General features: G+C 39.1%; 3 protein-coding genes across 4 annotated transcripts; 2 read left to right on the forward strand and 1 right to left on the reverse strand.

Annotated features, from left to right (window-relative positions):
* Window positions 1–5,042: 5,042 nt before the first annotated feature.
* On the reverse strand, window positions 5,043–8,072 carry LOC132990942 (lens fiber membrane intrinsic protein-like). 2 transcript variants are annotated; one of them, XM_061059483.1, is made up of 5 exons: window positions 7,921–8,072; window positions 6,996–7,204; window positions 5,867–6,016; window positions 5,647–5,781; window positions 5,043–5,354 (listed from the first exon to the last, which is right to left on the reverse strand). In XM_061059483.1, exons 2-5 carry the CDS (start codon window positions 7,168–7,170, stop codon window positions 5,293–5,295), a joined length of 522 nt encoding a protein of 173 aa, XP_060915466.1. In that variant the 5' UTR covers window positions 7,171–7,204; window positions 7,921–8,072; the 3' UTR covers window positions 5,043–5,292. The 2 variants fall into 2 exon arrangements, with proteins under 2 accessions (XP_060915466.1, XP_060915465.1); XM_061059482.1 differs by lacking the exon at window positions 7,921–8,072 and adding an exon at window positions 7,675–7,831.
* A 2,030-nt stretch (window positions 8,073–10,102) lies between these two features.
* On the forward strand, window positions 10,103–17,824 carry LOC132991671 (ubiquilin-4-like). The gene is made up of 11 exons (XM_061060499.1): window positions 10,103–10,280; window positions 12,383–12,534; window positions 12,675–12,823; window positions 12,921–13,183; window positions 13,771–13,929; window positions 14,055–14,277; window positions 14,393–14,532; window positions 14,994–15,077; window positions 15,789–15,904; window positions 15,993–16,251; window positions 16,343–17,824. The coding sequence occupies exons 1-11, from the start codon at window positions 10,137–10,139 to the stop codon at window positions 16,493–16,495; spliced, it is 1,842 nt and encodes a 613-aa protein (XP_060916482.1). The 5' UTR covers window positions 10,103–10,136; the 3' UTR covers window positions 16,496–17,824.
* Window positions 17,825–18,935: 1,111 nt separating this feature from the next.
* On the forward strand, window positions 18,936–20,917 carry LOC132991672 (ras-related protein Rab-25-like). The gene is made up of 5 exons (XM_061060500.1): window positions 18,936–19,250; window positions 19,744–19,939; window positions 20,084–20,277; window positions 20,418–20,498; window positions 20,601–20,917. Exons 1-5 carry the CDS (start codon window positions 19,214–19,216, stop codon window positions 20,723–20,725), a joined length of 633 nt encoding a protein of 210 aa, XP_060916483.1. The 5' UTR covers window positions 18,936–19,213; the 3' UTR covers window positions 20,726–20,917.
* The last annotated feature ends 2,652 nt before the right edge of the window (window positions 20,918–23,569 follow it).

The following is a 23,569-nucleotide window of genomic DNA, read 5'->3' on the forward strand; positions in this document are numbered from 1 at the left end:
AAATGAAATCATCTGTTACTGTAATCTTCTTTCAGCACTAAGAAGATCTTTTTATATATTTTTTTTCAGTTGACAACACTTTGGTTGATAGGTTAAAGTTACACTCATCACCAAAAGTGCAAAGATTTGCACGTGTTTGCTTCATCACAATTCACAGACTTTCACCACTGGAGCGGGGTGTTTAAATAAATGGCCTCCTGCCTCCAGAGAAGCAATGCTGTGAGATGTTCAGAGAGGTTACAGAAAGTATTAACTGTTCCGTGAAAGTGGTCTGAGGAAAGCAGACAAATGACTTTTTCATTCAGAGGGACGTTTTTGAAATTGACCAAAGCTGGACTCATCTAGTTTCCTTTGAGTAGAGGGGCTCCTATTGTAAATGTCTGTTTGTTATGTTGCAGTCTGATGGATTATTAGGTTCATCATTAACCGCTTGGATTTAAATGCTTTATCTGATGAAAAACATTTGGAAATGTGCTTACTGTATGCCTAACCATTTTCAATTAATTGTATTCAGAACAACACATGTGCCACCCAAATTTTGAGCATTTTAAAAATAAATGTAGGATTTTAAAATAATTTTGAGAGCAACAGTTTTCTCCAAATACTCGACCAATCCTTGGAAAAACTACCCAGCAAAGCTGCAGCAGACTTCCCTTCAGAGGTTGTGTATTTTTTTGTAAAATGAACCACTCCATATTCACTGATGTGTTGGCTTTATTTATAAAGAGTTATGTAAATTATATTCTTTTATTCTTTGTTTTTCCCGTGTTTTCATGTTTTATTATCGCTCTGTCTCTTGCATTGTGTGCACTAAATGCAATGTTCACTTGTGCTGCACAATAAAGTCTTTCCTTAACGACACTGTTTTCCTGTGAGGACTTTTACCTGAAGTTCTGACCGTCTGTATCATTGGAGCATTGATGTAATCAGTAATATGAAAAAACAACAACATGGGGATGGTAGAGAAGGTGAGTGATTTTTAGGAACATGAGGGATCAGCGAGCCACAATGGGAGGAATGGGTGCAGGGTATTCAGGGGGAAGTTCTATGGGATGAGGCCGGGTGGGATGAGGACAGTTTTTATAAGGTCCTGCTGTGTCAGCGGACTCTCTGCTCACTGGGAGCAATAACTCTGAACTCTAGTGAAGTGGACCAGCAGGCCAAAGAATATGCTAAATCAATCAGGAATACATAGGTCCATATTTTTATATATTTTGCCAATTTCATTGTAAGGTGAAGAGTACATGCTCAATAAACATCAGTTTTGGTCTGAATGATTTGTGAAATTTGACCTAACTAAAAGCCTGATTTTCTTAGCTGAACATCAGAGAAGTCATATTCTCACTCTGTTTACTGAAGCAGGCAGATTGAGAGAAAAAATCCCTAAAATATACCAGGTGACAATGATAACTGGATGACTCTGTAATTTGGACGTGTTGTTTTCCAACTTTGCCTTCGAAATCATAGAAAAGATTTAAGCAGCTTTGAGGAACTTTCAGCTTGTTCATTTTGGCGCCCCCTGTGGACAAAGTGGTACCTCTGCTCTCTTTTCGGATTTTGTCCATACATGTTTAAGACATGTAGGTTATAAAAATGCATTACTTCTGATTTTGGTCCCTTTCATACAAACTCCTAACAAGGGCTTTAAGTTGTATGGTAATTATCTACTTTCATTTCTCCAGGATGTGCTGTTAATACTTAATAATATAGTATATGTTTTCTCTTTTCTCGTTTCTCAATAATAATGGTCCAAAGATCTGATTAAGGCTGTTGTTCAAATTTATAAGCAGAACTCGAACTCAGTACTGTGTTAGACACAATTACAAAAAACTGCAGGTATTGATATTAAGACACAGCAAAGACACAGACAAACAATGCAGACATTTTTATGACATAAAAGAGACCTTTCTTTAGGTAATAACATTGAATTATTAGACTATCTTTAAAAAGAGTCCTCTGAAAAACATGAAATGTCCGACAACTCCCCGATCTTTGACATATCATTATGTGGTATAATGTTGTGATTCTGAGTCCCATTTAAACACCTGGATGAACATCTGCCTCAGAGAAGGACAGAGCGCTTACCTCCAGAGAGAACCCCACTCCCCCACTTAAAGGGCGACAGATTGCAGGTCTGTAAAATAGTCCATAATGAGCAAATTGTCACATATATCAACAGCTTGTGTCAGTGAAAAGTACCAGGTGTTTGCACTGACTCCATGTTGAACAAACACTGCTGTGCAGCTCAAACTCCTCAGAACTGAACTTATACTTGCACTCCTAAAGTGCATCAATTACCTATTCAAGTTTTTAATAACATTTGAGTTAATTCATTGCATTCCTTAAGTTATACTTTAACTTTAAGTACACTTTTAGTCTTGTCAGCATCTGTTAGTATCACTGCTTCGTGCCTGAATAAATATTTCTCTTATGTTGCAATTTTCCGTGCTTAACTCGCATTATTAAAATCATTTCTTCTCGAGAAGGGGAATGATGTGAAATACTAACATCCCTGTTTGACGTAAAGTAGACAAAAAGCCCCCGTGAATAACTTTCACTTTGTGTACATTTTAGCGCCCCTTGTGGACAAAGTGAAACATTGTATCCCCTTGCTGATCTTAACCTGCACATATGTTGACAAAGACTCACCATGCTTTCTTTTAACAGTCAAAGGTTTCACTCACTGTTTTGGCAGCGTAGTGTTTATCGCTTTGGATGGACACCTACCCTGCAGCATCCTTTATAATCATAAAAAATGACAACATAGCTTTTTCTGTGATGTATTATAACTATGTGATGTTTTAATGGTGACCTGCTGAGGGACTGCTAATGTGAAGTAGCTTTAAGCTTACTCTGGTGCAATGCATCAAATGGCAACATGTTTGTTTATTATTGTACATGGTCCCTTTACAAATAACATTAATTCAATTTAATTAAGACTAATAAATCTTGTAGCTGATGGCCTTGTTAGCTTTTGTAGTATTCATTTCAGTCTGTTTTATTACACGATAAAAACTCCTCACCGGAGCTTTAATATTGCACATATACAGCGGAATGAGAAAGATGATGTCGCTTATTAAGAGGAATCCAACTCTTTTATTCTGGCTTAAGGCCAAGAAAATTGCACTTTTGTGTCAGTAAAGTTTTTTTTTTTTTTGCTAATTGTTTGTGACAATCTTAGCAATGGATCGTCACTTTGACATGGAAACTAAAAACACAATATAACACAAAAAAATGATACAGATGACATACTGAACTAAAAATATTGTGATTATTGCTCAAAATTGTAACTTGATTCTTACTTCCTCTAGTTTAACAGCCCAAGTGTGCATTAAGCCTCCCATCTGCAGTTAATTGTTTTATACGCATCATTTTAAGATTTAACATTTAGCTGACTTCATCCCACAGGCTGTAAAGAGCTGGCAGTAGCTAGGAATCAAGAGTATATTAAAGCATTTGGAGAAAAAGCATGTGATATTTCAGAGCTTATCTCCTCACAGCAGCCACGCAGACCAAGTATGGAAACTTGGATCAAGGGATCTGTCTACTGACTGTTTACATTTCTCTCATTGTTTCTGCGTCATCAAGTAGCCAAAGCATTCATTACCTCAGCCGCTACTGCTCCTCTCCCTGCCAGCTGATGAAGAGGAGTGGACAAGTACCAAGAAAGAGGCGGAAGCAGTTATTAATGGCAGAGAAAAAGTGGAACAATCAGTGGCTAGAGACCCCACCCTGATCCCTGCCCCGGTCCAGAAACATGTTCTTCTTCTCTGGTTTGAGGCAGCACACACAAACACTCACACACACAAAAACACATAAACAGCGTCACACTACTTTTCCATGTGTTGTCCATACTTGAAAGTGTTCAAGGGATGTCAACAAACATGTTTTGGAAGATCATGTTGGCTGCCAGAGGCAAAGCCTGTTCCCATGAACAACAACCTCATAAAGATGGTACATTTCTGTTTGTTTAGAAGAATCCCTGTCAGATCTCCTGAAGTATAGGAGCACATTAAATAGCTTCAGGAGAATTCCTGAGACCAACATATGTACTGTACCTTTGATGTTTTGTTCTCTGCTGGGTAGACCAATATCCTCTCATTCCAAACATGCAGGGTTCAATATGAGACATTATGTTTCAGGAAACATGTTTTCAGTTGTCTGGAAGCTGAATTAACCTGAATGTTAAGATGTTGAGTGTTATGACTCAAACTGTAGTCTTACAGCAGATAGCAGTACTTTTAGTTGAGTGAATCAGTGCTGCCACCTGCTGTTGGTCTTTCAGTACAAGTAAGAAGCACACTTAGCCGTACAACACAGCCCTGTACCCTTCTTTTTTGAGAACTGGGGTGTCTTCTTTTTGGGATCGAGTGGTCATTTGAAGAACATTTATTGAAATAGAATAGGGAAGTGTAACATGGACAATGGTTACAGCTGCACAGAAGACAGCTTGTAATCATTCTGAAAATTATAAATCAATCTTAATATTATATTTTTATGAAAATGCAAAAGAAATTTGAACCTGAAATCAAGCATGTCCGAAGAATCGTTATTGAATGAATGAAAAAAGGAACTTTGTGTAAGCGATGATTTTGGAGCGACTATTTGCCCTAAATTTTAAATAAAAACTTTGCACATCTATTCATAAATCACATGCATAGGATAATAACGCACATTGTACTTGCATTTAACTTACTGACAATGTATCGGGACTAAAAACTTTGTAAGTTAATGTGCAGGAGTTTTTCATGCAATTTCTTTAAATACTCTAAATTGTGACTTTGAACATACATCTTTTTGTGTCAATAAAAATGTAAGCTAATGATGCCATTATTTTGTGTATAAAAGTGGATATGATTGGTGAGGTTAGAAAGGGAAAATAATTGATATTTGTGTGGCAACTGTAATGGTAAATGACTGTGTTCAGTACACCTGGCTTAGGCGGAGAGATACACTTCTGGAAACAACACTCATGAAATGCTTCATGGCTAGATTACTTGAACTAAGTTTTTGTATGGAAAAAGTTACAGAACACCATCAAGTCATAATAATTTCATTGGTTTTATTTTTGTTTTACGTCTATTAAAATGCCTACTCCTGAAAAAGAAATCCTTATAGCAAGAAAATGACTTTAATGAAACATAAGAAGAAGAGCTCAACAAAGGGAGAAGAAGCAGCGGCAGACGTCAAATCTTCAGTAGATCAGTCAAGACTGCCTTCTGTTTGTCCTCCATTCAAAGTGGTATTGTCCTGTGTTGTTGTTTTTAATGAACAAACTATGTCTGTCTCCCTCTAGCGCTGGTTTGTTCCTCTCCTGCATTCACACATTCTGTAGGCACATATGTAGAAAATACCTGCAACAGACAGAGGCAATGTTCAGTATATTGGTTAGCCCAGAACAAGTGTGTGAACACAAAGTTATAATTTAAAAAGTCCTGTTTTATAATAGTTTAAACTAATGTCTGCAAAGGTGATATTGATTTGATGATAATTTTTTCAGATAACTTTATTTCAGTGTGATCCAAAATATGTAGTAAAAATATTATTGTCTGTAATATTTCATTATTAGTTATGTGTTTAGCTTTAAAGTTTGAGTCATATAAGGTTCATGTCTAAACATTGACTCCCAGTCTTTTTGGTTTTTACCTGCAAAAAAGGTCATGAGCATGGCCACCCAGCCGAGTATGTAAGACCAGGAGAAGCGCCAGTCACCAAATCGCCTCCCCAGGAAGTTGACAGTCACTCCGGTGTAAATGGCCATACCCAGCAGAACAAAGAAAGCTAAAGGTGTGAAAGGGAAGAGCAGGTCCGTTATGATTAAGGTAAGTATAAAAGAGTGTGTCAATTCAGAGGAGACGAGACTCACTGGAGACGAAAAACATGATCCCTGCAGCAAAGGAGCGGTTGAACCTCTCAAAGGAGGAGAAGTGGGAGAAGGACATGAGGCCAGCGATGATGCCTGCGAAGCATGACATCCCAGACAGGATCATGAAGGCCCTGGTGGCATTCCAGTAAGCTGAGAGGAGACAGGGAGAAATCACAGAACTAACATTTTAATCAGTACTGACTGAATATGTTCTTCTTCTAATGAAAGCTTACATGTATTGGTCTGTGTGTAGGCACGTTTATTTTTTTTTTATCCAAATAGCAAAAAAACAATCATTCCAAAACTTAGGAGAACACAGCTGCCTCCAGGAAATCACTAAATATTTATGGACCCAACCAAACCTTAAACAACTATTATCGACACTTGAATTAACCTTGTAGTGTTTTCAAATGTGTGTTTGTCCTCATAATAGACAACAGATAATGGATGGATGGATGGATGGATATGGAATCATTCTATGATGATGTGAAAGTTAGCCAAGGGTATCTATCCACATACAGTACATGTCACAATTTGTGTATCAGAAAATACATTTTCCAATTAATAGATACATTACAAAAACAAAATATATGTTGATAATATATACAAAAATATTGTACTTATATATAAATATATATCTAGATATAGACATATACTAATACACTGTATATTAAACTTCATGTAGCCTATTTTTATGTTTTAGGTGAAGACATACTAAGTGTTACTAGCTCACCATTTTGTCAATATATCAGTCTGAATATTATCTCATTCTCAGCAACTAAACTAAATCTCACTCTGAACTCTTAAGTAGCAGACAGCATAAATGGCATCCAATGGCATTTTGTACTTTTTGAGTACAGGGACAGAGTTAAATGTCCTGGACACAACCACATCGCTATCCAGACAAATCTTATGAAGTCACACTAAAGCACCACAGAACAACCGAAATACCAATCTGTTATTTTTGTGATAGTTTTTGTGTCTGTCCCACGCACACACACACACACACACACACACACACACACACACACACACACACACACACACACACACACACACACACACACACACACACACACACACACACACACACACACACACACACACAAAAACACTCAGCTGAGCTTACCTATGCTGTCAGTCTGCATGTAGCACTTGTTGGACATGCAGTACCTCCACAGACCCTGGTGGGCATAGTTACCAGACAGACGGTACTGCATCCAGTAGTCGGTTGCAGTGGAGACAACCAACAGGATATTGCCAACAATAGCACAGAACAGACCCCCACCCATAAAGCTGTACATCTTGAGCTGTGATAATGGGGCCACTGCAGAGCAACTATGAGAAAGGGAGACAAATGAACGTTATGGGTACATTAGTAATTGTATCTTCTAATATTTGTATATAACACACATTTCCAAATACACTCTTTGCATCTCAAGACCAAATTGTTTCTCACAAGGTTTACACAAATACTGTCTCAAGGTCATCCACTTAGAAGGCTGAATATACAACTAATAAAATAACCACACTCTGTGACTGAAGTTTGTATCTTTAAAAATTCTATAAATACTCAACACTTCCATACAGATTCACAGATAACACTTTAGTGCTAATGAAATATAACCAGCCTAATCAAGCTCATGATTGTCCATGAGGAGCTGTCTGTAAACTCAATTTAAAAGATGCCAGCCAATTATAGACATTCCTTCAAAAGGAAAACCAGAGAATTGCAAAACCTGAAAACTGCCCAATGAAAAATGAAGCACAGTGCATCCCTAAAAATGTTTCATCAAACATATATTTACCTATTTTTTCGTGAACACATCACAATTAGATGTAAAGGTACAAATGGAAACCACGGTAAAAGCTGTATAACGTTGCAATTTGTTGTTGTTCCCCTTGCCAATCTTCATGCCACAGCAGTACTTGTTCAGTAGTAATCAGGTTTTATCTGATTCTGTCCACCTCTATTCAGTCACTGTCATCACAAATGAAAATGTATCATTCTAGGATGCACACAAAAAAAAACACCCTGAAATTTGATCCCTTACCTTGTTTCTGGAAATGCACCCTATCCTCTCCGAGGTAGTGGTAGAAAAGGGTGGAGGGGGAAAGAGAGAGAGAGGGTGCGAAAGCGCTGTTGCTCACTTGGGGGGGAAAGAGAGAGGGAGTCAGAGACAATACTTCACCCACAAAAGTTGTCCCCTCGTTTTTTCTGTTGATGAAAGCAAAATCGCATGCAGCATCTGTCTCCCTGTGTGGGATGAACTTGAATGAGACGCTGAAGGGGCCACAGTGCATGTGACCCTGTAGATGTGTGTGTGTGTGTGTGTGTGTGTGTGTGTGTGTATGTGTGTGTGTGCGTGTGTGTGAGGCTTTGAAATATAGGTGTTAGTTGATGTTTCTCTTTTGGGGTTTTGTTTGTTTGTAAATGGTGTGCTCTAGAACGGGGTATGTGCAAAGGTATGCAGGACTGTCTGTGTCAATGCGACATGCTGAAACACACATTTTTCTTTCAGCACTGTCACACTGTGGCAACGTGCAGGGACACATATGGAGGGAACGCTCTATGCAGGCAATGTCTCTAAATCTTTTCTATAGGATTTTTTTTTACTAATATTAAATTTAACACTGTATTGAGGTAAACATTTAGAAAATAAAAATTGCAGCAATTCATTTAACTTACAGAAATAATGTAACAAAAGCATGTTCGCGCTTCCTTAAGCACTCAAACATTTTCTCTTTTCAAGAGCAAAACAGATGTTTCTTTCAAAATCTTGTTACTAGAAAACGATCAACAATGTACAATATTGTATGTTTATTCTTTGACATTCAAGAATACCCCCAAGATTAAATCTGTAACATCAGCTCCATTAGTGTTTCAGTCTTTCTATCTACAAAAAAAGTGAGAATTGACTCCAAATGATGAACCAATTACAAAAGGGATGAGACAATTACAAAAGGATTTAAAGCTAATCCAGTGAAATGTTTGTGTCCAAAAGATTAGAGCTGAGGCTTTACTGAGCAGCTTCCACACGTGTGTATTTGGAGTTAAAAAGTGAGCAGGAAAAAAAGCAAAAAAACCCCACAAAAGTTAAAGACAAACTATATTGAGAATAGCTGTTACTGGAATATCTTGCCCAAATTCAAGGCCAGAGGGGAGTGTAGGTGACTACTGAAGGGGTCAGCAACCATCAAACAGGCAGAAATTACATTATTCTTTAAATTCTAACTGTATTTTACTATACTTCTACTCACCCTGAACCCTTAAAATGAGCCTAACCATTAGCGACCATTAGCGTGTATTTATAATGACAGCCTAATCATTTTTATATTGTAATCATGATTATATAGGCTATATACATATAAAGCTCTTTCCTTTAAAAAGTTACTAAATGCTTCACAAATGGCTTAAAATACACAACATTCTAAGTATAGAAAACATGTTACACATGTTATTTGTATTTACCACATTGTTATTATTATCGGTCATCCCTTGATTAAGATTTAGCCAGCTTACATTTGATGTGGACAGCATGGTCATAAAAGAAGTTCGCAAAGCATGATGCAGTACTTGCCACAAAGAGATAAAGATAAAATATTAAACAACCGTCTTGATGGACCTCCCCGGAGCACTCCATTTTTCACAAGTTCTTATGCATTTACCTGTAGGTTTGAACAAAAATATGATGATAAAGACACATTAAGTACTTAATGCAAATAAAATAGACTATAGGTTTTTGCATACCAATTTGTCACAGCCATTAAACTTTCAGTGGGCTCTGGGGTAAAACAAATCAACAAACTTTCTTGATAAAATGATATTTATTTATTTAGAGTTTGTATTCAAGCAATATCAATAACATGTTTTGAGATATTAATTTACAGGTGGCTTCTTCATGAAACCTAAAAAAAAACTTGATAAAGCAAAAGAAATTGTCCATGAGGAGCTCTGTCTGTAAACTCAATTTAAAAGATGCCAGCCAATTATAGACATTCCTTCAAAAGGAAAACCAGAGAATTGCAAAACCTGAAAACTGCCCAATGAAAAATGAAGCAAAAGTGGATCCCTAAAAATGTTTCATATATTTACCTATTTTTAGGTACAGGGAAAACAGACAGTATCTTAAGACCTTCTTGAGATAAGCAAACAGGTAAGGAACCATGGGAACCATGAGAACTCTGATATTCGTTCTGGAAAGAGGTTTGACCTCTTATGACCCGGAAGCTGACGCCAGACCCGAGCTGTTCCATCGGCGGAGTAAAGATGGCTGACCAAGGCGCCGCAGATCCTGGAAATAACAACAATAATAAACCTGAGTCATCGGAGGGAACTATTATAAAAGTCACAGTAAAAACCCCAAAAGACAAAGAAGAAATCGCTATCGCAGAAGATGCTTCTGTCACTCAGGTTTGTAGATTTCTCAGCTGGCGGTTCAGCGCCGTGCTCTAACGTCATGCACACAACTTCAGCTAGGAGGCTAGTTAGCCGTGTTAGCATCTGTCGTCTCACTTACCGGCTAACTCATTGTGTGTGGACTTACGGGGTTTGTGTGTAGTGAACATGTGGCTGATTGTGTCAACAGGCGTTGTCTGTTATTCGTGTTGTTGACGCTGAATATAGATGTTTAACCTCGTTATGTATGAAGAGGCTAACCGGTTAGCCAGCTAACGTTAGCTAGTTAGCTTGTGAGCTTAGCGAACATTAGCGAAGCCAAACAAGTGTCAGCTGATGGGAGACGCGTTTGCTCTGCCTAACGTAACAGCCACAAGCATAAAACACCAGATAGAACAATGGAAGGGCTATCAAATGAAAGCTACGCCACTTTCATTTCCCTTTTTAGCTTCACAGCTTTTGAAAGCTGCTACAGATTGCTATCAGTCTAGAAGGTTCTCACTGAGTCATTCAGCTTTCTGGGGAATATCGAGTCAGAACTACTGTCGTCCTGACGACGTGTTACCAAGACCCCACAGAGCAATTAGTGGAGCAACATTGAATCATAGTTACCTGCTGCCTGGTCGAGCTTTTATCTTTAATGTGTGGTCTGGTTGTGTGTGTGTTCATGATCAAACATTTGAGTTAACTCATCCTCTAACCTCCAGAAGTCAGTGCTGTCATCTAACCTGTGTGCAACTTCATGTTTGATAAGTGCCCGATAGAAGAACAAACAACATAAACCAAACAAACAAAGAGGTATACTTATAATGTGTACATTAAAAAAGAGAAATATGTTAAAGAAATACACACACAGTTTTGTTTTTGTGATTTTAATTAGACAATTCTGCATTGGATCATTTTTTGTTTGATGGTTAGTGTTTCAAAAGAAGCTCTATGGAAACCAGTGTAACCAGTGTATTGATGGATAAAGAATGCTGTACATCAGGGGTGGGCAACGGGCGGCCCCCATCAACCCTCAACGTGGCCCTGAGGTCAATTTTTACATATCAATTAATTGGAAACATGAAGAAAACATGACAAAATCTGCCATGAAATCATGAAAACCAGAAATATGTCCATAATAATATTTGATCACTGGTATATGTTGAGTTAAATTTGAGACATAATTGACTGTAATCGTTTTTTATATCCTACAATTTGGCCCTCTGGCAGTGAGAATTAAATAAATGTGGCCCTTGCTGCGAACGAAGTTGCCCATCCCTGCTGTACATATATAAACAACACAACTTCAGAAGGTCAACACTTTTTTATTTTTTATATTCAGGTCTAATTACAGATTTTCTCCCTCAACTGTTTATAGTTTCTTGCTTTAAATTACACATATATTTTTTATCCCTGCACGGGTTATGTACATTTCTTGTATAAGTCTATTTTTAATTGCACCGTTTAAGTTTGATTCATCTAGGGGTATTCTTTAAATCTTTTTTTGGGGGGGTTAATATATATGTATGGGAGGGGGGCGTCGGTTTTGTGGTTTAATTTGTAACAAATGTTTCATGTCATATACGTCTTTGTAACCTGCTACTGCATGCTTTGAATTTCCCTCGGGATTAATAAAGTATCTATCTATCTATCTATCTATCTATCTATCTAAAGCTCAATCAGGTTATCTATGTCATCTGAATAACAAATGTGTCACTAAATGCTGCTCTTTTCTTTGAGGTGTTACTGCTAATGTATTTCAGTACTACAAGTAGCTGATTGTAGCAAGATTAATCTTAATAAAAATGAAAGAAACAGAAGAAAGCAGCCACCTTAAGGACGAGGGCATTTACTGCGCTAACCATATCTCAAATAGTAGTTAAAGAGTAAAAGTGATTTGGCAGATTTGTAGTGTTCCAACCGTTTCTAATAGGATAAGTACAGAGGCCTTAATTAGAAATAGGAATTTAAGGCCTTAAGGTTGCAACAGAACAGAAACCTATTCAAGCAGCACTGAATAGGCAACCATCTTATTCTTAATGTTATCCTTTAATTTCCTGTTTCTTTCTCACACTGCCCTCTTATCCTGTTCACATTTCTTATCTCTTTTCATATTGCTCTCCTTTTTTTAGTTTAAAGAAGAGATCTCAAGGCGGTTCAAAGCCAAACAGGACCAATTGGTTCTGATTTTTGCAGGGAAGATCTTGAAGGATGGGGACAGCCTCGGCCAACACGGCATCAAGGACGGCCTGACAGTTCACCTAGTCATAAAGACAGCACACAAGTAAGGCTACAAATAATGTGAAAGGGCATGCTGGATCACAAGTTAATGCAGCTGGCCTCTAAGGAGGATTTATACACTTAGACACTTATGTATTTATGTAGGTACTAAATTTGACATTCACTTACAACCTACACCCATAGGGCAGGGGATGGCGGCAGCACCTCAGCATCCAGCTCAACCTCCACTCAAGCAGGCAATACCTCCACCACGAGTCCAGGTACCAACGCCTCCTCCACAACAGGCACGACTGGCACTGCCCCCCCTCCCACACAGACGCCAAACATCCTGAGTGAGTTTTATGTACATTCAAACACCTTTCATTTTTTAAACACCATGAAGATGTTGTTGGTACGTTAACTACCACTGACCCACCTGGCCTCCCTCAGCTGGATTCGGTGACCTGTCTGGCCTCGCTGGAATGGGCATGGGCTCAGCTAACTTCATGGAGCTGCAGCAGCAAATGCAGAGACAGCTTATGTCCAACCCAGAGATGCTTTCTCAAATCATGGAGAACCCGCTGGTGCAGAACATGATGTCCAACCCAGACCTGATGAGACAGATGATCATGGCAAACCCTCAGATGCAACAGCTGATGGAACGCAACCCCGAGATCTCCCACATGCTTAACAACCCTGAGCTCATGAGACAGGTAAAACACATGGAAAGAGACTGCATAGGAAGAAATAAATTGATTTAAAAATAACTTTAACTAGAGTCTTCACTCTTTTTGCAAAAGTTAAGTCACTGTTTTTATCATCATTTTGTGTATTTCTAATGGAAATTTGCCTTTTAACATTGCCAGTACACAACAGTGACCTCGCAGAGCTGTACACTGAATCGGCAACGGCACAATATTAGCATCCAAATGTGTGATTTTACATCACGATACAGCATTGTGTCAGCACGATGCAAGCCATTAAAACAAGTAAGCACGCAGTGCTTTCCCGTCCTGCTGGCTCCAATGTTTAACATCCCCATCATCTCCACCCTGTTATACGCATGTTGCTAACTCGGATGCCTGCTCAGGCGCAATACAGGCATAGATGTCAGTGATTGAACTGGCAATGTAAATGAGGCGATTTTCCCGTTATTTTATGTGCCATCAAGAGGTGTTGAACTGTAGTCACAGGAGAATGTTTGCATAATCCTGTTTGATCTTAATAACATTTTACAGGTTTTAAGATTAATAACATCACATAAATTGATAAGACATCTTCCCTTTATCTCCCCACTTAGACTATGGAGCTGGCCAGGAACCCGGCCATGATGCAGGAAATGATGCGGAACCAGGACAGAGCCCTGAGCAACTTGGAGAGCATCCCAGGAGGTTACAATGCTTTACGGAGGATGTACACAGACATCCAAGAACCCATGTTTAGCGCTGCCAGGGAACAGGTATCCTTGTTTGCTTTCCCTCTGCGAGGACTTTCAAACATAAATGGCTTTCATTTTATTGTCATTTTATTTAACAGTTTTTAATGTAAACCTTATTTTGAAGTGCAAAATCTCTCTTTCTGTAGTTTGGTAGCAACCCATTCTCAGCTCTAGGTGGGAACTCTGAGTCTGGTGTTCAGCCATCGCGGACAGAGAATCGGGAGCCCCTTCCTAATCCATGGGGGCCGGCAAATTCTTCTAACTCCACTGAGAGCGGAGGAGGCACCACAGGAAGTACTAGCACCCCTGGGGGCACAACCCCCAGTGTGTCCAACCCTCTGGGCATCAATCCTGGCAGTCTGGGTAATGGTAAGACATAAGGGGCCGTTATTCTTAATACACCTGCATACTGAGTAATTTATTTCAATGTAGATACCTCTTGCAAATGTTGAGAGTACCAATAAACTCTCTCTGTACGTTTCAGGGATGTTCAACAGCCCGGGCATGCAGAGTCTACTGCAGCAGATCTCAGAAAACCCTCAGCTAATGCAGAACATGCTGTCTGCTCCTTACATGCGCAGTATGATGCAGTCACTGTCTCAGAACCCAGAGTTGGCCTCCCAGGTATAAAAGAAAAATATGTGTGAACATGCACATTACATAAAACAAACACAGAGTCAGTCATATTGCAGTGCAAAACCAGGAAATTTAGATTATTCATGATTTGTCTTTGTTGTTCAGATTGTGTCCCTCATATGGAATCGATTGAATACATTTGACACTGCAGTTTAGTAATTTTGCTACCAGAAGGGTAAAGCTAGGTCTGTTGTGCATTAAACTAATAAGGTCAGCTATTTAGTACATTCTCTAAAGAGCGGATTGTCTGTTAATCTCAAACTTACATTTGCAGCTAACCTTAAGAAATAATAAACAACACAGCTTTTATAATCCAGATTGACTCTCATTAAACCAAATTGACCTTACAGTTGAGCACTAACACTGACGTTAAAGAAAAAGATTCTTCGGGGAGCTTGCAGATGTGAAATGACACAATACCTGACTGTCCTTCTTTTCCTCTTTACCAGGTTTTAATGAATAACCCTTTGTTTGCTGGAAACCCACAGCTGCAGGATCAATTCCGAGCTCAGTTACCCGTCTTTCTGCAGCAGGTACCACACGCAATTAGTCCCATGATTCATTCCTGGTTTTAAATTATTATATTTTTAACATTACACAGTGACAATCCTAGTAAGAAAACCAAGAATGGCACTGATTGGCTCAGAGGGGGTAACATGTTGATGTAGACCTTGACCTCAGTGTTGTGAAACTGATACAGATATTTATCTACACATGCTGAACTTTTGTCTCAAAGACAAACGTTGTTATGTTTGTGGTTGTTATTTAAATCTTTTGATGAGCCTTGTATTATTTATTTATACAGTATGTAGTGGTTTGTCTGTAATCAGAGTTTTAGACATGGCATGTATGTTACCCAGGCTATTATTATAATTGTTATTTTTAATAGATATGTATTGCTGCAATCCAAATTACAAAAAAGGATCAGCATCACGTTATAAAATGGATCGTTTTTTCTTCATGTGATAACAATACAAGGTATCATGTTAGTGAAAGATGAGATTCATGCCACGACAAGATGAATGACCTTTTTCATGTAACTCGATACGTCATATTCATTAAAAAGTAAAAAATCTGGTAAAAAAATATTTTTTCACAAAAACATCTTGTCGGATCAAAACACTTCTCACATCCTGACATTTCACTCAATCTTTTTTTACTGAGTTGCAACAGTATAACTGTCATTTTTTTAAGTGAAGACACCATAAAAACGCTACTTACTTGATTCCTCTATTTTGATACAGATGCAGAACCCAGAAGCCCTGTCAGTGATGACCAATCCCCGAGCCATGCAGGCCTTAATGCAGATCCAACAGGGTCTACAGACGCTGCAGACAGAAGCACCAGGCCTCATGCCCAGGTTTTTTCTCCCACATATACACATGTTACAAATATCATGGATTTTTTTTTTTTTTTTACTAACAGTTTTGTCTTTTCTTTTGGCCCAGTTTGATGCCAGGCGGAGTTCCTGGCATGCCCACTGGTGGGATTCCCGGCATGCCCACTGGGGGAATTCCTGGAATGCCCACAGGTGGAGTTCCCGGCATGCCCACCGGTGGAGTTCCGGGCATGCCCACAGGAGGGGGTCTGCCCACCGAGAACCCGGCTTCTTCACCTAGCAGTGCAGGAACGAACACCGCCCAGCAGCAGCTGATGCAACAGATGCTCCAGATGTTTGCTGGAGGAGCTACCGATGGAAGTGCAATGGTACATACTAATACTCACGTAAACTGATCTCGCATCCCTCACAGCTTTGTGTAGAAAAGTGTTTTAAGCTCCATTTATTTCCCCCCTGTAGACCCAGACCCCCGAGGTGCGGTTCCAGTCCCAGCTAGACCAGCTGAGCGCCATGGGCTTCATCAACCGTGAGGCCAACCTGCAGGCCCTCATTGCTACCGGAGGAGACATCAACGCCGCCATTGAGAGACTGCTTGGCTCACAGCCCTCGTAAAGACATACAGTACATCTTGACACACAGACACGTGCATACATAACCTGACTCATCAACACACCCAGCATCTACAGAAAAATGAGAGAAATTAAAGTGTATCGTCCCAAACTTTGCAGAAGAAACTTGGGCAAATTCTCGTTCTACATCTGATTCAGATCATTCCCCAGGCCCCAAACTTCACCTTTTTTTGCATCATCAAACCAGATCTCTGACCCAGAGTGATGTTGTTGAGCCGAACTGAAGCACTCTCACCTCGAGGGTGTTCTGATGCTGAGAAAAGAAGCGAAAACCTCTCCTGAAAAGGGATTCCCAGCCATTTCTTCAGTCATTGTTTTTTTTTTCTTCCCCACTTTAAACTGGTGTCTAGTGTTGCAGACAGACATTGACATTAACAGAAATTGAATCGATTTGATGTGATTGGCTGTCGGCTCTGTTTCATACATGACAGTTTGTTAGCATTTAACAGTAGCAATTCAATACATGGAAGTTTTCTGGTATACACACAGTAAACCTCGACAAGAGCAGGAAGGTATCTGTCTGTACAGATGTTCAATCTCATTCCTCCTTTTTTTTTTTTTTTTAAATAGTTTTCAACATTATACAGACATAGCTGGTTTTGTCCAACAACTTTTACTATTTATTGCAATCTCTTAAGAATCAACACCCGTGACTTTACCCTGAACTTGTAATTTGTCATTCCAAACAAAAGTGCCCACCTGCAGGTGCACAATGTTTATCCTTCTGAGGCACCACTGCTGTGCCTTCTGTCCTTCCCTGCCCTATCAGAGCATTGTCTCCATTCAGTCGGTCAATTAGTAGCCCAAATAAATTCTTCACAGCACCATCAGGAACTGTAACCATTGTCAAATTTCACATCCTAACGGCTCTGACAAAAAGGACGCTGTTAAAATGAACATAAACGAATGAAACAAACAAGCTATCCTTTCATTTTAATCTGATTCTTCTTTTTATTCTATGTTCCTTGTTTTTGAGGTGCAGTTAGTACCTAGAAATAATTCTGATTTGTCTCACATCAAATAAACGTTGAAATCAAAGTAAAGAGGTAAAGAATGGAACGGCTTTACAAACAATTGTGTTGTGGTGGCGCCACACGTTTCTAAAATCAAGTTATAGGTTGTCTTTTTTTTCCCTTTTTTTTTAAAAATGAAAATCTCAGCATTGTAGTTGTGGTAACCTTGGCAACTGCTTCAATAGCTTTGCTTTGTCTGTTGACCTCAGCTGAAAGAAAAAATCCATCTCCCGATTGAACTTGTTGGAACTAACTTTTAACAGTACTGTACTAAAAAAATAAAAACATGCTCAAAAAGAGTTGATGCCCGGTGTCAATTGATTGTGATATATAATCGTGTAGATGTAACGATGCAGGAAGAAATCTCCTACTATACATTGATTTCAATTCTCAGCTTTTACGTTGATATCACGTTGTTAAATTGTCTTTGTTTTTGTTGAATTAAAATTGACTGTGAGAAGTTGAACTGTGGATTAGAATGAATTAAATACTGATGCCTGTGAATGAGCCACAAAATACATTGACTATATCCTCATCTTTACCTGATACTTTTCATGCCTGAGGTTTCAGACACCAAGACCAATTATGGCAAAACGATTAACAATGTGCAGACAGGAGGAGTGTTTTGTTTACAGTAACGTTTTTCCATATACGAAGTACTGCGTATTGAAATGTGAGCTTCACTTTTTCTTTTCTTTGGTAATGCATGTAATACATATTGAATGGTACAGTATGTAGGGCCAAGTTTATGTGGTACAACAACAGGTTCCACTTTTATTTAAAACATTGTTAGCAATAAATTCAGACAGAATGAAATAGAAATTTGAACCTTTAAATTTGAAGGCAGATTTTATGGATAGGATTAAGATTGTACTTAATGAAAGAAAACTTTGAGCAACCTTAAATGTCTCTAAAGTGTTGTGTAGATCAACCATTTCTTAGAGGGGAATTACTCTGGAATTAAACTCATTCAACTGCCTCTGAATGTGTTCACTTTTTTCAATACAAAAAAAAGGGTTATATTTATTATCCGGAACATTAACGACATTTTGTTCTTGTATGGTTCTGTGAAATGTGTAAACCCAATTTCATATGAAGTAGTTTGCTGTCAGTAGTCAGGAGAACAATGACGTAGTCTCTGAAATGACCAGGATAGGTTGCGCCGTTTTGAATTTGTATAAAGGCTTTAAAATTAAAATTGATCTTGTGTACAAACAACCCTGAAGGCAGCAGGATGGCAAAGTTCACCTGTCAGGTTATGGTTTATTGTCATTCAAATAAGCCGAGTTACTACTGAGTTATTAAAAGAACATAGTAGAGGGTGGAGCCTGCTCCTGCCAGTGGTTCTACCTGTTCCACCTGCTCTCCTCCCCCTCCAGCCCTCCTTTGGGTGTCAGCTGATGAGGGATCGGCAGGCCACAGGACTGCTGCCCTGCCTGCCTTCCTGACTGTCTATCCTCACACAGGACTCACCCATGTCCACGAATAAAGAAAGACGCAGGTGGGTGCAGCTCGACCTGCTTTCCTCTAAATTTTCACCTTTTTACTCTCCCTGTCTCGCCCCACTGAAGAGAGAGTAAGGAAGAGAAGCTGTATTTGTTTTCTTTCTGGGGTTTATTCTGCTCTTCCCTGCTGAATGTGGCTTGAGGATATTTCCAAATCAGGAAACTTCCACCACTGAATGCAGCATGACGTCCGACGAGTCGTATAATTATGTCTACAAAGGTGAGTCGTGTTTGCTTAAGCTGTGATTGTATGGAAACACATACATAGAAGTGTGTATGTAATGATGTCAGGTGTCACTGAGACAGTTTCTGACTGAAACATATCAGGAAATGTTCTCTGTCCATTTAGCTGTAAAACATCTGACCTTTGGCCTCATAAACATATGCTCTTACTCTTCCTGCTTTGCTAACAGAATATTTGTTGGTATATTTTTTATCATAAAAAATTAACCACCTATGATTTGCTATTTCATTTCCCCCCCAGTGGAAAGTCAGCCATAGAGTTGTTCTGTGGCTTCCCATTGGTTGAACAAAAACAGAAAGTCTAGTTGTGATAGAGATAACAGATATTTGATTAGTTTACAGGAGCTTACACTTCATACCTCTTAACAGTCATGTTTTTGACTCGATGTCTTATAAAACAGTCACTGAGAAGCCCTCGTGGCTCTGCAGTATTGAAAATGAATGAGCTTCTTCCCTCTGTGTCTCTGTAGTGGTCTTGATAGGGGAGTCCGGTGTAGGAAAGAGCAACCTTCTGTCTCGCTTTACCAAAAATGAGTTCAGTCGCGACAGCCGCACCACCATCGGTGTCGAGTTCAGCACGCGGACTGTCCAGATGAACAATTTCACCATCAAAGCCCAAATCTGGGACACGGCAGGGCTGGAGCGGTACAGGGCCATCACCTCAGCGTGGGTACACACACACACACACATCATACCTTCTCCATGACATCACATACTCCTAGTTTGTACGATTCTTCAATTCCTTGGGCGGATGCCTTTGTCATCCATCTGTTGAAATCTAAATCCTGTTTGATTCTCTGTTGGACTCAGGTATTACAGGGGAGCAGTCGGAGCCTTGTTAGTCTATGACATCACAAAGCACCTGTCCTACGAGAGCACGGAGCGATGGTTAAAAGAGCTGCTGGAACATGGAGACCCTCACATTGTTGTCATGCTGGTGGGAAATAAGAAAGACCTGGAGAGCCTCAGGACTGTGCCAACAGAGGAGGCTAAGGACTTTGCAGGTTAGTTTATTCACACAAGAGGGAGTGCAGAATATAAAAACAGCACGTGTTCCAAAGGGCCCAAGATAATCACTACGGGGCTAATATGCAGTATATAAACACAACCTTTAGTGTGATCTTTGTCTTTTGTGTAAATCCAGAGAAGAGAGGTCTTATGTTTATGGAGACGTCAGCGTTGGATTCCACCAACGTCGAAGAGGCGTTCAATGAAATCCTCACAGGTACAGAAGCTCATTTAATGAACCCAAACACCAGCCCACAGTTCAACTCAGGTTTTTGATTTGCCTACTGATTTGTCTTTCTTTTTTTTTTTTAATGTGAAGTGATCCATAAGAAAGTGAACAGCAGAGAGGTGACCCGAGGCTCCATCTGTGCTGTAACTATAACCAACCCCATCGGACCCATCGGGGAGGCACAGGAGAGCAGGGGCTGCTGTAAGAGCTCCTAGCACACATCTGCTCTGTGCACCCAACCTGACTGTCATGACATCATTCACACTCCGTATGAAGAGTGAGTTAACCAAACCTCTCAAAATGTAGAAGATGTAAAGTATATAAATGAAAAACAATAAATGAATATTGAGAAATTCTATATTTGACACAATTCTGTTGGTGGCTAATAAACACTTTTTTACTTAGTAGAGCTGTGCATTGGTCCTTTTTCTTTATCTAATCTTAATATTTTTTAAAAAGGAATGTAAAGTTGTATTGTTTTTATAAAGGAAAACTCTGGGATGAACTTGAAATAAAGTTATGTTATTATGTCTGTATGTTATTATTTTATGAAGACATGAATTTATTGTATAGAGATAGATGGATGGACAACATACTGACAGATGGACGGACGGATGGATGGATGATGATAGATGGATAGAAGGATGGATGGATGGATGGAAACATATCTATTTTTTAGTCTTGGTGAGATACTGCCTGAAGATTACATACAGTATTTAGCAGCTATAGTTAATGGGGATTGATGATTGTAAAATAACAAAAAGTGAACATTTTGGTCAGTCATTTTTGGGGAAATTTTCCTCAGGAATTTCCTCAAATTTCCCCCAAAAAGTCCCAATTGTCTGTAATCTTTGGTATTCTAATAAAAAAAAATTGGAAATATTTGTCTGGAGTTTTCTCAGATGTTTTCTTGTGAACGTTTTGTTGGAAATGTCTCTGGTATTATCTGCATCATTTTTTAGGAACTTTCTCCTGAATTTTCATCCAAATATTTTTTTGTCAGAAATGTAGGGGTTACTGTGTACGCCTTGAGGTGTGCTTCTTTTGGTTAGTTATGCTTCTGTGAGCCTACAGTCTTCACAAGGCATTAAGGTGTATGAAACCAGCCTAGCCTAGCCTTTACAGTAAAACAAAACTTGAGTAAGTTTAACTGGCAGTAGCTGAAGCAGAAGTTTTAGGATTATGTCAAAAGGCTCATAGTTATAAAAAAAAAGTAGTAGTAGAAGTGTCACATACAGATAAAATGTACTCACTGTTTGGAGCAGACTAAAAGATCCTAAATAGACTGAGAGATTGTCAAACTTGTCAGGTCTATTAAAGGCAGAGCAGATATTGCAGCTAACCAGATTCAAAACTGCTAATACCACGTTCTGTCAAAGTGTTCTATGTTCTGTTAAAATGGGCTCCTCTACAACTATAACCAGGGCTATTGTTTGACTTATGGAGAAATGTGTAGGCCACAAATTGACTTTCCATCAGACCTCCAAAAATGATGTTGAAAAAATCACTGACTCACATCTTACTCACAAGTATCCTGTTATCGGCTTTTTAGTAGACTCAGAGTCAGCTGTTTACCACTGAACAAACCTTCGTCAAAGGTGTCCTGTCTCTTCTCGGCCTCTAGATGGCAGTGGTGATGTAATTGTATTTCAAGTATTGGTTCTGTTTATTTCAATGCATTTTTTCCTTTTCAGTATTAAGCTAAGTCACAGTTGTAGCACCCTCTTGTTCTGAAGTTCATCTCACTTAAGCTCAATTAGTTCGTCTCAATTAAGCGCATGTCTTCAGAGTCTGTTGCTATGGTAGCCACCTGTGCTGCCTTCTTCGCAACTTAATATGTCCTTTGAGTGGGGAATACATTTTTACATTTCTCACAAATAGTGACTCCATTCACAGACTTCTGATGGTTTTATTGTGTGTGTGTGTGTGTGTGTGTGTGTGTGTGTGTGTGTGGTTTCTTAAAGCAAGATTTTTCTGCCTGAGATAATTTTACCACAGTGAAATGTTTATTAAGTTGATCTAATATTCATTTGAAGGCTGTGCAGTGGGCAGTAAATGTTTATTTATTGCCTATTAAAAGTGTCTAGTGTAATAATCCACACAGGCTGAACAGGCTGTACAGGTTACAAGCATGGCCATGATTTATGTTAATCTCTTCATGTTTTCAGAGTAAAAATAAGAATTATGTTCATACAAAACCTTAAATTCAATATTTACAAGCACTTTTTTTGCTATGATGAGAATGTTTCAGGTTTTTTTTCTACCACTAAATTATTGAAGTGTCTCCAATTTCTGGCCACACCTTCAAAGTGAAGCTCTCACAGTGGTTGGAAGGAGAGATAGCATAGACATGTGGTTGCCATTACCTTCCTCCAGCTACTTGACATGTGTAGCCTGTAAAACGTAGGTCTGAAAGCAGAACTTGTAAATGCTAAAATGATGAGTGTTTCGGCACTTCTGACCCCAACATGGGGCTGTTACGAGACTCCTTCCTCCTGTGCTTTGTGGGGAATCCTTTCCTCAAAATTTACAGTGACAGTATCATGTTTGTGACCTCATGGAGCAGGGATCTCATGGATCTGAAACACCAATTTATAGAATCCATAATCCCTCCCTACAGCCTGGCTGTTTTTCCTCTACTCTCTAGCTGTTTTTACAAATAAACTCCTGAGAATGTCAGGACAGACTGCCCCTGAAATCTTCCCGAGTCGCCTGTCTTGTGCCTCATAGCAAGAGACTTTTCCTATCGACAGGATTTTTGTGTGGGGGTGTCTAAGGAGGCAGGACATGATGTAAAAAGGGTGCTGTGGAAATGGCAGACCAAGCAAGAAACCAACACTATGATGACAGTTTTCACCTTTGTATAAATAATGTTACGTGTGATTGGACATATTTAAAGTCAAAACGAACAAGTGGAAAATCTGTCACGCAGAAAATAGTGAGAAGTTTCATTACGTGTATGAAGATTACAACGGTCGCCCACATAATCGTATGATAGAAACGTCCCACCCTACCCAGTCGCTTGCACTGTAAAAACAAAAAGTCATGATAAGTCTATG

Source organism: Labrus mixtus, chromosome 16 (genome assembly GCF_963584025.1).
Source record: "Labrus mixtus chromosome 16, fLabMix1.1, whole genome shotgun sequence".
NCBI lineage: Eukaryota > Metazoa > Chordata > Actinopteri > Labriformes > Labridae > Labrus > Labrus mixtus.